Below are 16,202 nucleotides of genomic sequence, written 5' to 3'. Positions count from 1 at the left end.
TCGGACTGTGACATCTCTCGATGTTTATGGCAGCAAACAGTGACATCATTGCAAGAAAGTGACATCAAACTGTGTCGTCACTCCATGTGTATGACATCAAAAAGTAACATCACTGCAGTAAATTATCAATAGACTGTGATACCACTTCCTCTGCGTGACATCAAACTGTGGCATGACCCATGTGTATCATGTCAGACTGTGACCGCTGCTGGAAATCTGCATCAGAGTGCGAACAGGTTGTGAAACATTTTTGGCACTTGACGTCCTACTGTAACATTGTTGCTCTGAAAACCTGTTATGCAACTCTGAACAAATCAAACATCAGACAGAATCACTGGAACAAAGCTCCAGGAATATGACAACACACTTTGACGTCACTCTAGGGTCCTGATGTCATCCTATGGTAACACGAGGATCTCGTGTTTTACATGATTCTGACGTCAAACTAACAAACCTTCAGGCGTCAGACCGCACACTGAGATGTCCCTCCAAGAATAAGACGTGAAACTGGGATGTCATTACATAACCTGACGTCAGCCTTTAACATTACTCCAGGAACCTATGTCAGACTAACTTCGCTCTAAAAGCTTGCATCACTCCAAGATCCGGCTGTCAGAGTGTGACATCACTGAAGGAACCCAATGTTCGACTGTGACATCAGTGCAAGACATACCAGCAGACCACGACATCGCTCAAGAAACCTATCAGCCTGCCGTCTTCCGCGAAAGCCATTTACGTTGCCATGTTAATACATTAGGAAAATACTTAACACTTCAGTGTTGAAACACAAAACCGACCTCGCCAGTGATCTAAAAAACAAAGCAAATAATGCATAGCTTAAAAAGTAAATACAAGAAGTCCGTACAGGTACGGACATCTATCATGGGCAATAAAGCGCGGGAAACGTGTGGACACCAGAGGCAGGCCATCATGTTGGTGTTCCGTCTTCCCGCTTTTTTTGCCACGGTGCAGATGATACACTCAGTGCGCGTAGTTGTTTGCATCTAAACGTATGGTTACAATATTTAGAGTGTGTTAAATTTATGTCAATGAAGGAGTCTACGACAGTCGTTAGAGCAGTGAAGTACCCTGCTCGGCGTGAGGAAAACGCTTGCTGCCCCTGGGAGCCCGTCTAAAGGAAAGCAACTGCAGGGATGGTAAGGGCGACCTGCCTCGTCACTGCGATGCCCCTGTGACGTAGAATGGAGAATCTTCTCTCTGCCTCGTGACACTCACACGTTCCCCTGTTTTCAAAAGATTGGACTCTCCCCGCAGCTGCTTTTCATGGTGGTAGCGTCGGATGACGTTGTATATGCCAAGGCACTGCCCCCAGTTTGGGATGCACTCGCGTGCACCCGATGCAGTTTCTTTCTGGTGGCTTCCCTAGCCTAGTGCTTGGAAGTACACACATGGGTGAGGGCAGTCATGCGTGTCTTAGTGAGAAAGTCAGTGCCTGTGTCAGTAAATGCATGAGTGAATGAATGTGCTTGGGTGTAAAAGTAATCTCATGGAGGATTGAGTCAGTGGGTGTGTGAGTAGGTGAATGAGTATGAGGGAGAGTGTGCATGCATGCATGAGTGAGTGATGAACGAATTCGTCATGCACGAGGGATGAGTGCAAGAGTGAGAACGGTGAGTGAGTTAGTGCACCATGCTAAACAGTCAGTAACCTGCAGCTCCCCAGGACCAGCAAGTGAAGGGATCTACTGTAGGGCGGCCTCTTGTGAGGTGGGCTTGCTGAGCCTGGCGTTTTTATTGTTTCCCGTTTTCTTTCATTCCGAGATCTGCTTGATAGGAACAACAGTGAAGATTTTTTTTTTTTTTTTTTATCCCGCACACCTCTACGTTTGGTCTTGAAAAAGACAGCGCACTCAAGTTTCCCCGATCTATATGGGGGTAGCTCGTGCAGTCCAAGTTTAGAATGTGTATGCAGAAACCCGCTGTTTTTCTATTACGTTACAACCCAGGGCTGCAAATCCCACAATGCAATGAGAACACCTAGACTGGACTTGAGGAAACTGGAGAGCTGTGCAGCATTGCGTCGGCAGCGTCACTGTGCTGGAGATGTGCAGTTGTGGGGGAGGGGCTTACCGCGCGCATCGAGCTGCGGTGCTCTACGTGTTGAGACATTCTGAACATTAATCATTAAATAACAGTCACTTATAGACATGGAATTTTCTTATGGAAATGGAAAGTGTTATTTCATTTAATTTACTTCAAGTTTATTCGTTTGACAATGGGCAGAACTTTTTTGTGTGAGTGTGCGGGGGGAAGGGGATGGGGGCGTGGGCTACCTCTGTGCTTACCCAAAATGTGATCTCTTCCGCCTCCATGCTGTCAACGGTGGATCGTCTACTTTCAAGAAAAGTAATGCAACTCTAATTTTCACTGTATGAGTAGCTATGGAGATTGTTTAGCGCCGTGAAGCTTTCAGAAGTGCGCGCAGTTCATAAATGCAATACATGCTAATATAATGCGAATTCAAAAGGCATTACCTTACCAAATCAAAACACGCTATGCATTTAAAAAGGAATGTGTGTACAATCCAGTTTCTAGATGAACATTATTCGCTATTATCTCTAAGAATACAACGGTCTGCGTCACATTATGTGAGTGGAGCTCAAAAATAATAGATCCACTGAGCATTGTTACTAATAAGTGAATTTCCATGCCCCTTCCAGCCAATATTATCTAGCTATATGCTATATCCATATGTTACTGTCTGGTGTAAAAGCTATATATATATATATATATATATATATATATATATACACATACACACACACACACACACACACACACACAACCCATTACACACTAAACCATGTCTTTCTTTCAAGCATCAACACCGCCGCCCCGTCTCTCTTTAATGTTTACATATTTTCTGCGTAGTGTTAGTATGCGTGCTACCGTGTGTTTATAATGGTTACAGAGACAAAATGGCGTCCCTGGCGGTGGCCGCCCACTGCTATGATTTAATCATGATGCACTCGTGGTCGCGTGTTTCAATCAGAGGTTTTTCCTACCAAAATAGTAAAAGTTTCGTCTAGTCCAGGGACTGTTTTTTATTTTTATTATTTCTCCCGGGCTCTTTTGACCAGGGACTTTAGGAATACAGGACTTATCAAACTGCAACGGGCGTGGCCTGCTAGCTGCAAAAAATGTGAAACCATGCCTTTCTTTATTATTAATAATAATAATAATAATAGTAATGCTATGAACCGCTAGCACGCGGCCCGGAGCTGCTCTGGAGCACTTGAGGTAGGCGAGGTGAATTGTAAAATCCCACCTCCCCCATCACCCTAATATGTCATCCTGACCACATATCCAGGTAACAGTGTGCCTCCCTTTCCTTTATCTCCCATAAAGCATGTACGTGGAAGCATGCGAATCTACGAAATCTGTGTACAACAGTCCTTTCTTTAAGTGGCCTTCGCCCATGGGCTCATCAGTTACCCAATTTCATTTAAAAAAAAGCATATCGCGTTATTATATAAAACACACACACACATTGGGTTTATATATATCGAGTGCTGCTGCTGAATCTAGTTTGATTCTTTGTGATAATTCTTTTAGGATTTGCGGAACAGTGATTCCCGCTAGGGTTCCACCATTAAGGTTATTTACAGATCTCTACAGCAGGAACATTAACCAAATGAGCTCTCCCCTTGTACCTTAAGCACCGGCAATTGAAAGACTGTGGCATTTAATGTGTCATGAAATTGCTTCGCCCACTCCTGGGAGAGTTATTTTCAACCATGGGGAATGTCTTGGGGTTTGGTTGGAGAAGAATAGTTGCTAGTGAATAATCAGTGCAGCAGTCGCCATCTGCTGGTCACATAAAGGAGGCACGGCTTGAATTTATTCTAAACGAGATAACAGGGGAGGAACAAACAAGCAGAAATTCAGAGAAACCATGCAGCGCCTGCGGCCATTGTATCGAAAGAGTAAAGGAGAAAAAGAAACTGAGGCGTTTTCCACGGCACTCTCTAAGGCACAGAGAGCAAAAAACAAAGACAAATATAAAATGCAGACGATTTTTGGGTAAAATTAAAAAGAAAAATGTGCGCCATTGTAGGCAAACGAAAGACCTGACATAAACCGAGACATGTTGCATCCCGTCTTGAAATTGGGTACAAAATTACACGGCAATGCTGGCTATTCTAGGAATTGTATATCCCATGAAAAAATGTTATAACATCCTAGGCATTACAAAACCCCAGGAAGTCACTTAAAACACAATTAAGCTGAAGTTATGATTACGACACTATGCATTTACCAGTCATGGTGAGCTCCTTAGTGAACAAATACCTCACCCCAAGAGTGATAGAAAGCATAACTCGCACACCAAATGCAATGCTCGTGACCTCACCATTAATGTGACAGATGCAATTACAAATGTCACGACCATCCTTGCAGACGGCATTACACATCACACAGCCGTTAACACTGCAAAAGAGATGACTATGAATTTTGTATTATGTATCATTTGAGTGTGCATTAGTATTTGGTGGTGATGAAAAATAGTTTGTCAATAAAAACCATAAAAATTGTCAAGAACTACATTCACATATCACAGTACTTATTATTAAAAAAGGAATATACAAACCATATAAAAAGTTAACCCCAGTAATATAAGAAGATAAATATCATTTTTTTTAAAAAAACATTCCTAGACATAAGCCCGGGGTAGCTACTACTCACAAAGTGCAGAGGTTCATGTCAAATCCTAAAACTACGACATTCCTTGCAGCCGTAGGTGAAGTCACCTTTTTGCATTTGTCACCCCGAGTGGGACGGGTATGCTCAGACATGGGTCCCGTTCTCCAATTTGAAAAAAGGAAAGAACCAACGATAAAAATTAAATGCTATGCAAGAAAGAGCAAATATCAAATTCGTATACCATATGTTCAAAGTCTGTGAATCCTATTTCTAGAAAAATGGTAATCTTAACATGATTATGTTTTATATTAATTTTATTATTTTTTTACTGATTGACTTTCCATGATTTTTTCTCATATCAGAAATAGAAAAAACATACATGTGTACATATTTACAGAGAAAATAAAGTTGACGAATACATCTGTCAATATCATTAATCAAAACCACATGTGCATATTATCTAAACCCAACAATGATTTTAGACAACTTATGGAAAAATTGACATGATGTAATATTACAATATACATGATAATTCGGTTGCCAGCATGTCAAATGCTTGGTTCAAACACTCTCAAGTCCAATTATACATGCAAAGAATGAAGAGGGGAAAAATATCAGTGACGTATGATGGGAAAACCCATGATGGGAAAATCAACGTGTTTCGGCAATGCCTTCATCAGGATTCCATCACTGTGGTTAACTGAATGGTGGAAGAGATAACGTGGCCCTTCAAGATAGGTCAAGTTGCAAATCCCTCGTTATCATTAAATAACCATGGCTAACATTTTCCTAATCCTCGTGTTGGGATGTCTTAACGATATGATGTTACTCGGTCGAACTGTGTCACCTTATACTGGAGGTGAGTAATAAGGGTTGTATCAGAGTACGTGATTCTTTGTCATTTTGAGTATATAAACTTCGAAAGTGATGTAAAGATCCCTTAACTAAAATACGGTTGACTCTGATGTGTCAAAACAATAGTTTTCTTCACACATTAGGTGTGTAGCAGCCGCGATCGCCGAGCATGGGTCCCATTCTCTCCATACTACTGGAGTCAATCTGGCCGGGCTGATGAGGGGTGATACGCATAAACCGGTCCTAGGATGCTGGTTTCCTGTCTAGGGAGGACCTGACCTGGCAGTTCGGGCTGGACTGTTCCCATGGTTAGCAGGGTCAAGACTGATTTGCATATGGCTGGGTTTAAATTGGAATGGTATGGGAAGCAAAAAAACAATGGATTTCGGTCCAGATCTCCGTTTTGGGGTGCATGTTTGACATTGGTCAGCATTCTGCCCATCAATTGTTCTTTTTGCAGGTGAAGTCACATTGCCGCATCCTATAGATGCTGAGGCACAAATAAAGTGCCAGGGTGCATTGTAGATGGGGTAACTACCACACCTAAAAGGTCGAGGTGCATGCTGAATCCTGGAGGTACACCCGCGCTCAACAACGCAGGATAGGGGCTTCGAGCATGAAAAGGAAAAAAGGAATGTTTACTCCATCACTAGAAGCCTAACATGTGACTCTAAAGTAGAGTCACATAGTCATTGCCTATGGGCCCCGAAGCACATAGAAAGTGGCAAGGTGCATGTATAGGACCTACATGTAAAGCGGGTGCTCAACGTGGCACGATAGAGGCTTGAGGCATCAATAAAACGTACTACATCCAGAAGCGGCTGCTACCGGACGGGGGTGGTGGGGTGAGGGATAAGGGGAATGAACAAAAAGGACTTTTCTGGAACGGCCTGCCACCGCCTCTCTTCCATCCTCTTCCATCTTCCTTCTTCCTACCTCAAGTCCTGGCCGGCAGCACTAAACACCCAGGCACACAGGCTTCCCATAGTCAAGCGTGATTGGTCTGAGCGCCATGGTTGGTACTCAGGTGGGGACAGGGAGCCTAGCCTGTGCATGATCCTCACCAGGCTGTGTAATGCAGCTTGGTGGGGCACATGCAAAGTGCGCATGACTGTTTGGCCAGCAAAAGAGGATCGGCCAAACAGTCATGCACACTTAGGTAGTGCAAACCATTCCTACCCCTGCTCTGGCTATCCCTGCCCTGTCACTGACTGCAATAGGAAAAATAAAATGATAACGATACATTATTATCATTTTATTTTTCCTTTTAAGCAGTGGGGCGACACTGCTCTGCCTTAGTGGAGGAGCCAACACTGACTACATCCCTAGCAGCCACCTTGGCCTAAACAGTGTTACATTCCTTGCAGCCCACCTTGACCTAATCTTGGTTAACAAATCAGTGCCCATGACCATTGAGGCACCTGCTAAAGTGCCTATAGTAGCGGATCCTTTGCAAATGACCGTAAACTGACCCAAGGTTTTTAAGAGTCAGCCTTAGGCCCGTTCTGAGCAGGACTCTTGGCCTTGAAGAGGTCCTTAAAAACGTCCTTGAACTGCACCAGTCAAATGTTTAGCATCATGTTCTGTGGATTCAGTGACTCCATTGCAGCAGATTTACACGTCCCCATTCCTAGCACTTCAAACTTATTTCGCAGCAAGGTCCTCTGCTGCAGGCCTAGACAGGGGCAGATGCACAGGACATGCAGCAGTGTCTCATTTGTCTGGTGGCACAAGTGGCACCTCATGTCCCCTGTTGCACTTCTTCCAGCCATTTTGGCTTATTTAGTGATTGTGCATGTGTTAGTATTGTTGCTTGTGCATCCTTGACTTGGGTTTTCACACCTTGAGAGGTTGTGCTGGGGGTAGTGAATTCATCATTGGGTATGCAAACCACAAGGTAAAATAAGATGCCATTTTATAATGAGGTGTCCATTTGGGGTCACACCACCTTAGTTGGGGGGTGCACACTCTGCTCCCTTATGCCTACATCATGTTAATTTTTCTGGATGCAGGGAGGTCCCTCATTCTGCAATGGTGGCAACAACATTTATCTTCAAGTTACAGCCAGCCAAACACAGAGGTTCAAGCCATGGCCCCGGCTTTGAATACGCAGATGTAAAATAAACAACAAGAAGAAATGCAGAAGCTCCCTTATCCAATGAGATGCAAGTATGTTCCAGATTTTGGCTCTGCAAAGTTTCAGCGAAACCTGGTTCACAGACCATTCACACATTAACAGACAGATCTCTCTAACTTGATTGACCTGTCACATGAATTCTATGCCCTCCATAGATGTGCCAGCGACCGCCCACATTGAGATATCTTGCCTGGAGCCATCCTAGTGCCTGAAAATTGTGCTAGGGGACTCCAATTCTCGCTCACCAACTTTACTTTGACGAGCTGTGCACAAGGAAAAAACTCCACCATGCAGCAGTTGGCGGAGTTATACTTGTTTCCAGTCCAGGGAAGACATAGCTTGGCAGTTCGAGCAGGACTGTTCCCATGAGGCACAGTGTCCAGACTGATTTGCAAATTGCTGTGTCTGAACTGGGGTGGCAAAGTGAGCTAAAGAACAATGATGGATTCAACCCAGATCAGTGACTGGGGGGGTGTGTCTGAAAAGTTTCAGTGCTCCGTCCATTATGTCCTTGTGTTTGCTTTGTTCGCCCTAAGTTAGCAGGGTATGCCCAGACGTGGGTCCCTTGCTCACTTTGCCACTGGATTCAAGCTAGCCTGGCTGATGAGGTTTGTTAGCCCGAAACCGGTCCCAGGATGCTTGTTTCCGGTCCAGGTAAGACATGGCTTGGCAGTTCGGGCTGGACTGTTCCCATGAGGCACAGGGTCAAGACTGATTTGCATATAGCTGTGTCTGAACTGGGGTGGCAGAGTGAGCTAAAGAACGATGATGGATTCACCCAGATCTATCACTGGGGGTGAGTGTCTGAAAAGTTTCAGCGCTCCGTCCATCATCTCCTTGTGTTTGTTATACTGGAACTCAGCATTACATGCTAATTTCTTAAAACCTACTGAACATATGTACACCAAACCAAGCAACGGAACTTAATTGAATGCATATCTACTTTCATGCTTAGTTAGGTGGAATTGCGTTGTGTTTTTTCTTCTGTAGCAGAGAGCAAAGATTTGTGTTGCTGTTAAAATATGAAATGCCACTTTTTGATGACCTTACTTTTGTTGCCTTCCCTCACTTGACAGATCTACATGTAATTTCCCATGCCAACCTGTAAATATTGCTGAGTGGATGATATTGACTCTGTAGTTATGGTTAGGTCAGAGTTTCCATTGAAAACCTATTTATTCTTTTGTAATAATTTTGGTGCCGTTTGATGAATCTTCACAAAACCTTCCCCCAAAAGTTGCAGATGTAAGTTCAGCATGGCACATTTCATGCAGTTTTGTTCGAGGAGGTGGGTGGAGGGGAAATAAAGCGGTAATGAAAGAAGTGACATTTCTCATTTTAACTCACAAAGGAAAGTTTGCTCTTTAGCACAAAAGAAAACACTAAACAGAATTGCATCAACCATGGCATGAACTAGAACTGTATTTAAGGAAGTGAGTTTATAGGTGTGATATAAATCTATTTAGTAGTTTAAGATATTAGTGTTGCAGAAAATGCTTCAAAGGGTTAAAAGTTAGCAGTATCTGGAGCATTAAATCATGGATCAAACACAGATTTGTGAATCCAAGGGTAAATCCATTTAATAAAACCAAGGAGTGCATTTGAATGAGGGAGCTTTTTCTCTTGTTCTCCCTTTCAGATTCAGAATTCTGCCTCACTCTGATTGGCTGGAGTCACAGAAACAAACACTGTTGTGCTTGATGTTCCAACCTCACTGGTGGGGAAAAATAACCAAAAATAGAGCACAAGGGAGCAGGATGAGCATTCCGTCACCCCAGACCCGTGACCCATTGCAGATCCAGGACAGATTAATGGATCCTGGAACCCTCGGATATTTCCGAGGGTTTTAGGATTCGTTACTCCCACTCTAAATTTGCAAATCCTGAAAAACATGTAAAGCATTTCAGCACACATCAGCTGTGCATGGCCAATGGCTGTGTTCAACAGGGGTTGGCACAAGGTGACATTGGGCTCAGAACCTGGCTGTAACCTTGCCATGCACCGCCTGCTGCTGCACACAGACAGACTGTCACAGCTTGGGCTGGATGCCTGTGACAGGTTAGATGAAAGGCCTTGGTGAAGCCTGCAGTCAACCCCTACTGCACATGGCCAAAGGCCCTGCCCAGTGGAGGATGGCCATCTGTAATGTGTTGCGCTCAGGGCCTCGTCTTGGGCCAGGTCCTGTGACCAACCCACCATATAAACAGCCAAAGGCCCTGCACAGCAGTGGTTGGCCACTCATGGGGGTGGTTGGTGCATGGTCTTGTGATAGGATCGGCGTGTGACCACTCCCTACAGCATGTGGTCAAAGCTCATGTGCAGCGGGGTTGGCTACCCATGCTATGTTGGGCACAGTGCATGATCAATTGTCAGACCATAGGCCAGTCCCCGCTGTGCCCAAAAACATGCAAAGCAGGAAAGCGGTTGCTTTCAAAGAAGTTGGATGTAGTTTATGATAAAAAAAAAAAAGAGAAATTCAATGTAAAAACCATAGTTAGTGAAATTTTGGTTAGGTTTGTTCATAACACATAAACGTATGCTGAAATTCACCTTAACACCATAGTACTGTTATAGTTATAAATTAAGAAAGAAAAACAACTGAAATTCACCAGTTATGTATAACGCCACAAATCATGACTACCACAACAGCCACACAAACCATACCTCACACATCAAATACAGTGCTTATGATCTCACCCTTGATGTGACAGATGCAATTACAAGTAACATAAACAATGTCACAGTTTGTGTCCCATTACCATTAACCTAATAATAATATGGCTGTGTATAGTGTTATTAATTGATTTGAGTATGTCTTATTTATAGGGGTGGGCGGAGCTCATGGAGTTTCACTCCATGGAATTCCACTGAGTTACATAAAAACTCAGCGAGATTCCGTGGAGTTCCACGAGCGGGTGGAATCGGCACGTCGCACTGATTTTTAGCACTGCGAACTTGTAAAATCAGCGTGAACTGCACCACACTGCGCACCAGGGAGCACTGTTTCTCTCTGCCACTCGTGTAGATTTTCTGCTCAAATGGCAGCTTTCTCACCGCAAATGGTTGCAACTGTCCACGTTGAGAAAATCTCACCTGGTGCACTCCTAACGCCCGAAAATCACGATAGGGTATGCCAATTCTCAGTCGCCAACTTTATTTTGATGAGCCGCATGCTAAATAAGATTCTGCCACGCGATGGTTGACAGAGCTTTGCCAGAACTCTGCATTACAAGCATAATGTGGAGTGGGCAAAACTCCTCAAACTTTGCAGGCGGAGCGGAATTCATCACCAGCCCTAGTTCTTTAGCGAGTTGGTGCTTTTAGGTGGTGTTAGTTAATGCAATACATTTTGTGAGGTAAGTCTAATATTTGATTAATTCTACCGAAGGTCTCCCGTTCTCCCTATTGCTCTGAAGGCCAGTTTGCTCCTGGGGGATACAAGCAGCTGTAAGTTTGAAAATTGAATAAACTGAAATGAACATTTCCACAAAATGGCTGCAGTTCTGTAAGCCGCTGCTCTTTGTCTCCTAGGCGTCACTGAACCAGACTATGAGCCCACTGATGAGAGTGTGCAGGATTTTTTCTACCACATGTTCTACCCAGATGAGAGGGCACTGAACAAATATGCAGCAATGGGATACATTTCATGTGATGGCGGGAAAACGTACCAAGAGATTGAAGGAGCCAAAATGTGTTTTAGCTGTGGAGAGAAGGTGAGTGCAACACTCTTTTTACGAAAATGCATAATTTCCCTTCTCTCTCTGTATAAACATTAGCAACATTTTGGTAAACCTGTACGTTTTTTTTTCACAACAGTTTTCCTTTTCACAATAATACTAATGCTAACAGTGACCATTTCTTGGGCACGGGGATGTCTCATTGAGTTTACATGTGCGACCTCACAAAAAGTGACACAGAAACACCATACATATGCAGTAACACGACTTCTGCACAATATCCCACCTGGCTGATTTCGTATAATGCAGTGGAAAATCACGAAGGTCATGACCAGGAAAATGCTGGTGGCATCTGCCCTGCACAGAAATTAAAAAAAATTGCAGAAAATGTCATTGCTGTTGATGGAAATGACTTCATCATAGTTTTTCTCCTGGTTTGATATATCCATGGCAATCAAACCTGTGGGAAACGCAGGGATCTCTGCACTGGTCCCTTAGCCCGCTGCGCTCTTCCATTGGAAATTAATTTAAGTCACGCACAATCCGAGGGACTGGCTGCAATAGTTTATAATAAAAAAGAAATAGTAGGGCACACATGAATCCACTTTATCAAAAGCTACATGTATTTATTTACGGATGAAGGTTTTCTATCAGAAATGCTTTATGTTGTATCCGTGCAGGGAATGCCGGTGGGCAGATTACATAGATCAGTGTAAACGCTGATTGATAATGAATGGGCCAATACAGAGGCAATACAGCACATATATTAGCACAGGCGTTTTATGCGCACATTAGTATACAATTGACTGAGGCCCAGAACCAAAGGCCAGAGTGGTGGGTGGGCGTGTCCAGGTGATATCTGCTATTCAGGTCCTCCAAATTTGACAGTACTGTCTTCAGAACCGATTTGAATTAGGGTAGTATAAAGTTGTGAAGTAAAATTTAGCTTTTTTGTTAAACTTTTCCAGCTTTGCAGTGTGGGAAGCTCTTGAAGTTTGTGGAAAGGCAAAATGTGGCAGTAAAATAGGACACTTCATGACGGTGTGAAAATATTCCCACTGACGCTCATTGGAGAGTATATTGCCTCTCCTTCTCGATAGCCACCCACCGTCCATTTCCCACCCTCCGGAAGTCACACTCCTTAAGCTCCTCTTTAGGCCATGGCTTCCAGTAGGTTGGACATGGCACACCTCACCGTGACTGCAGCGTTTCCCCTCTGCCGCTAAGGGCAGCTGTAAGCAGGAGTATGATGAACTCCTGCCTCCAGCGGTACAGAATCTGAGGCGGGGAAGCCAAACTATGCCCTGGCAAAGATGCAAAGGGTGATGCTTTTTTAAATCTTGATGGGCAAGGTTTGCACTTTTCGCATCCCAAATTTAAATAAATGAAGGGTAGCTATAGCTCGAATTTCAGTGGGGTTGGCAATACACTAACGAGATAATAGTCTTTCAAAGGGTCTAAACGTAGATGGAGAACCGGGTGGTGTCTGGAGTGGCGAATGAAAACACGTAGCAAAGTTATTGAGTTTGTTCAAGAAGGGAAATGAGTGCTGCAAGGCATCAACTTGGAGACTTTTGCAGTAATCAACCTTGATCATGCTGACGGAAGGTGTGGGCAGATCTTTCAGATGTTTCGCGGTTGTGGCCATGTCAACCGTGACAATGCGGCTGGTGATTGAGGAGAACCTCACACTGTGTTTGATTGGCAGGTTGATATTCCTGTCAGCTGGGCTTGGTGTGAATGTCGTAGGAAAGAAAAGATCAAGATCATCAGAGAAGTGGTGAAGCAGATGCAGTGACGTAGATTACTTCAGTCTTGGAGGAGTTAAAATGAGACGACGGAGAGCTATCTCTTGTCTAATGGGGGTGAGATAGTTTGTGGTACTGCACTGAATGTGGAAGGTAGCAGAAGATGTATCTGCTGTCAGCAATCAGGTGATGGGAGAAACTGAAGGACAACATTCTGCCACAGAAGGAGGTTAGCAGAAGGAAGAATGGGGGGGGGGTTGGGAGGGGCACATGATTGAACCTTAGGGGAAACAAAAAGTGCTATGGGCACCAGGAATTAAAATGGAGCCGTTGGAGAGACAGGAACAAAACCAATCATGTGACGGAGGGATGATACCCAGGGAAGCAAGCGTAGCTAGCATGACAGGGTGGTCACTAAATCAAATGCTGCCCAGAAATCGAGGAGGTGCAAGATTCTGCAAACGTGATTATTCGGGTGTTATAGTAGTGTTGGTGAATGGGCGTTGACAGAATCACACTGGTAGAGAATTTAATAGGTGAGGGAGGTTAGGTACAGTGTAAGCCAGTTGAAGAAGTTTGAACATTTTAGAGGAAGAAGGGAGTGTGGATACAGAACGACAGCTGGAAGAAAAAGCAGGACCTGGCACTGACTTCCTAGAATGAGGATTAACACTTTAGATGTAAAGAGAAGTGAATCAGTGGCAACATGGCAAAAGTGACTGCAGGATTTGGAGAGGCAACTGGAATGGTGGGAGTCCAAAAAGGAGGGACAGACAGGGAAATGTGTATCAACGAAGCTGGACTAGGGAGGTGGGCAGGAGGGTACAAAAGTAGGCACCAGGGAAGGTGCAGAGTAGGACGGGCGAGAGGCCATAAAGAAGTTGTTCACAGTGATCAACGAGGGTGATTTTGGCAAAGAAATAGGTGCTAAATTCACTCGTCAAATGGTTAATATGTTTCAAGGGTCTGATCAAAGAGAATTAAAAAGTGGCATAGACACTGAGTAGATGGTTGTCATCATGCAATGAGGTCTTAACATTTCGCTTTGTTGGTAAGGTGGGGATTTTCATGAGAATGCCGAGGCCTCGTTGTAGGTTTCTAGGAACTTGGGGTTCAGCATTTCCTCCATTTGTGCAAGTGAATGATCCAGTGGTGGGTGTGATCCAGGCTTGAAGATGTAGGGTGTAGAAGACAATCACGCAGAGATATTTGTGACATACAAAACCTGAAGGGTTTCATTGAATGTCTCACTGAGATGGAGCCAGGGAGAGCAGTGCTGTCTTGACGGACCGGTTGAAGGTGGGGGTTAATCGAGATAGGCGACAATTGTCTCCTGGGCATAGGGCCCCTCGGGTATAGAGCAGAGAAGGTTAATGTCAGCGGACATATGGATTAGGATATGGTCAGAGGAGTAGCTGATGATGGGGCAGTGTATTTGTGAGTTTGAGGATAAGATGAGAACCTGGGAATTATCCAGAGTTAGTGAAGCTAGACTGTGAGTAGGAGAGGGAGTGAGCAGCGAGGAAATGGGCAAGGATGATTTCTTTCTGCTGGATCTTCAGCTTTAGGTCGCGGTTGGCAGGTACAGTGGACTGCAGTGAGTCCAGAATTGTGATGAATTCATTAAAGAAGAAACATATACATACTGGTGGCCAATATTTCTAGACAAGATGTACGTCTTGTGAGAAATACCTAATGTCATGACATATGGTTGGTTTACAAGAGGCAGGGGAGAGTGATCAAAATTGTAAGTCCTGAGCTCAAAAACTGAACAAAGTGAGTATAAATGATTGAGTCATTGTATGTGTGTGAATGTGAGTGACTGAGTTTGTATAAGTGAGTGTGTGGAAGAGGGTGCGTGCCTGTGGAGAGCTATGCAGCGTCTGGTTTTAGGTTATATGACTGCATTGTGTAGAGGCACGCATGTATGTGTTGTAGGGGAGGGTGGCTGGATATGGTGTAGTGGCATCCCAATTATTTGGGAAGGGGTTCATGCATGTGCATTGATTTTGGTTACATAACATTTAATAATAGGAGGCATTTCTGTGTGTGGTGTTGGTTGGGATGGGCGTACAAGGTGTTAGAAGGAGCTCTTGCACATGGTTTTGCCTTATGAGTTTTAGCAGTAAGTGTATTTCTTCTACATGATTTGTGAGGAAATGTAGCATGAGCTGTTGGAAGCCACAGCAGTATCGGGTTCAGAAGTTTGGAAATGTTCCCTCCTGTTTGCGATGGTGTCCCAAAGTGATGATATGTGAACTCTGGTCCAGGTTTATTCTTTGTACTTTTTTTTAGCTTAAGTTTGACATTTGAATGAATCTTTCTCGGCCACCATCCACCGTGTCCTTTTAGCTTGACTCCAAGATATTGTGTCAGACTCTAAAGTGGTATTATTTATGACCCTGCAAAGTCTCTAGTCTGTGCTCTCGTGGTAGGAGACGTCAATAAAGTGCCTGCAGTAAAGATTCTTTGGACATGCCATGCGGTTGACCATGGCTGTGTGCGGCTCCTGCTGTCGAGTGACCATGTTAAGTGAAGTTGAGGGTTCTGCCATAGGTGCTGTGGGTTGTTGCCATTCAGGAGAGGGCTGCTCTCAGGCCCTCATTGATCTATGAGGAGGCCAGCCTCAGTGGAATGTTAGGGGCACCTCACCAAACCTTGCAGCGGGGCATTGTTCTACATTAGTCCATTTATGAAGCCCTGGGCAGATGGACGTTCTTGACATAAGAATGAGCACCTAGTGCGCGGCACGCAGTGGTCACAAGAGATGCCGCCACCTTAATTAATGGGGTGAGGCTCTGGCAAACCAAAGACTCTCCTCTTGAGTAGAACAGAAGGAAGGTATCAGGGATGTGGGGTTTAGGGTCGGTGCCGACATTTGCTCTAATTTGTTGTTTGCCATTCTGGGATTCTCAGCTTTAGGGTCTCCAGAATAAAGAACCCATATTGCATTTGCAGAAATGCGACCCCTAACCCTGGACGACTCATGGGAACGAAAGCTCCAAAACCACATATGCCTTGAGAATTCGTCCTTCCCCCACAAGCAGCCAATGGAGCTACACTCCTCATGGCTGGTATGATGCTGTGTAGTTTAGGGAAAAGAGAAGCCCTGTCACCGCTGCAT

The 16,202-nt window shown here is 44.3% G+C and overlaps 1 protein-coding gene across 2 annotated transcripts in view; it reads left to right on the top strand.

Moving 5' to 3' along the window:
• Positions 1–16,202, top strand: part of LOC146866908 (uncharacterized) — a 783,565-nt gene that overhangs the window by 400,146 nt on the left and 367,217 nt on the right. For both annotated transcript variants that reach the window (XM_085603053.1, XM_085603047.1), the window contains exon 13: positions 11,185–11,366. In XM_085603053.1, coding sequence (XP_085459179.1) covers positions 11,185–11,366 — 182 coding nt within the window. The remainder of the gene's footprint in view (positions 1–11,184; positions 11,367–16,202) is intronic.

The sequence above is a fragment of the Triturus cristatus genome, chromosome 1_2 (assembly GCF_964204655.1).
Source record: "Triturus cristatus chromosome 1_2, aTriCri1.1, whole genome shotgun sequence".
Classification (NCBI taxonomy): domain Eukaryota; kingdom Metazoa; phylum Chordata; class Amphibia; order Caudata; family Salamandridae; genus Triturus; species Triturus cristatus.
This window is presented reverse-complemented; position numbering and strand designations above follow the sequence as displayed.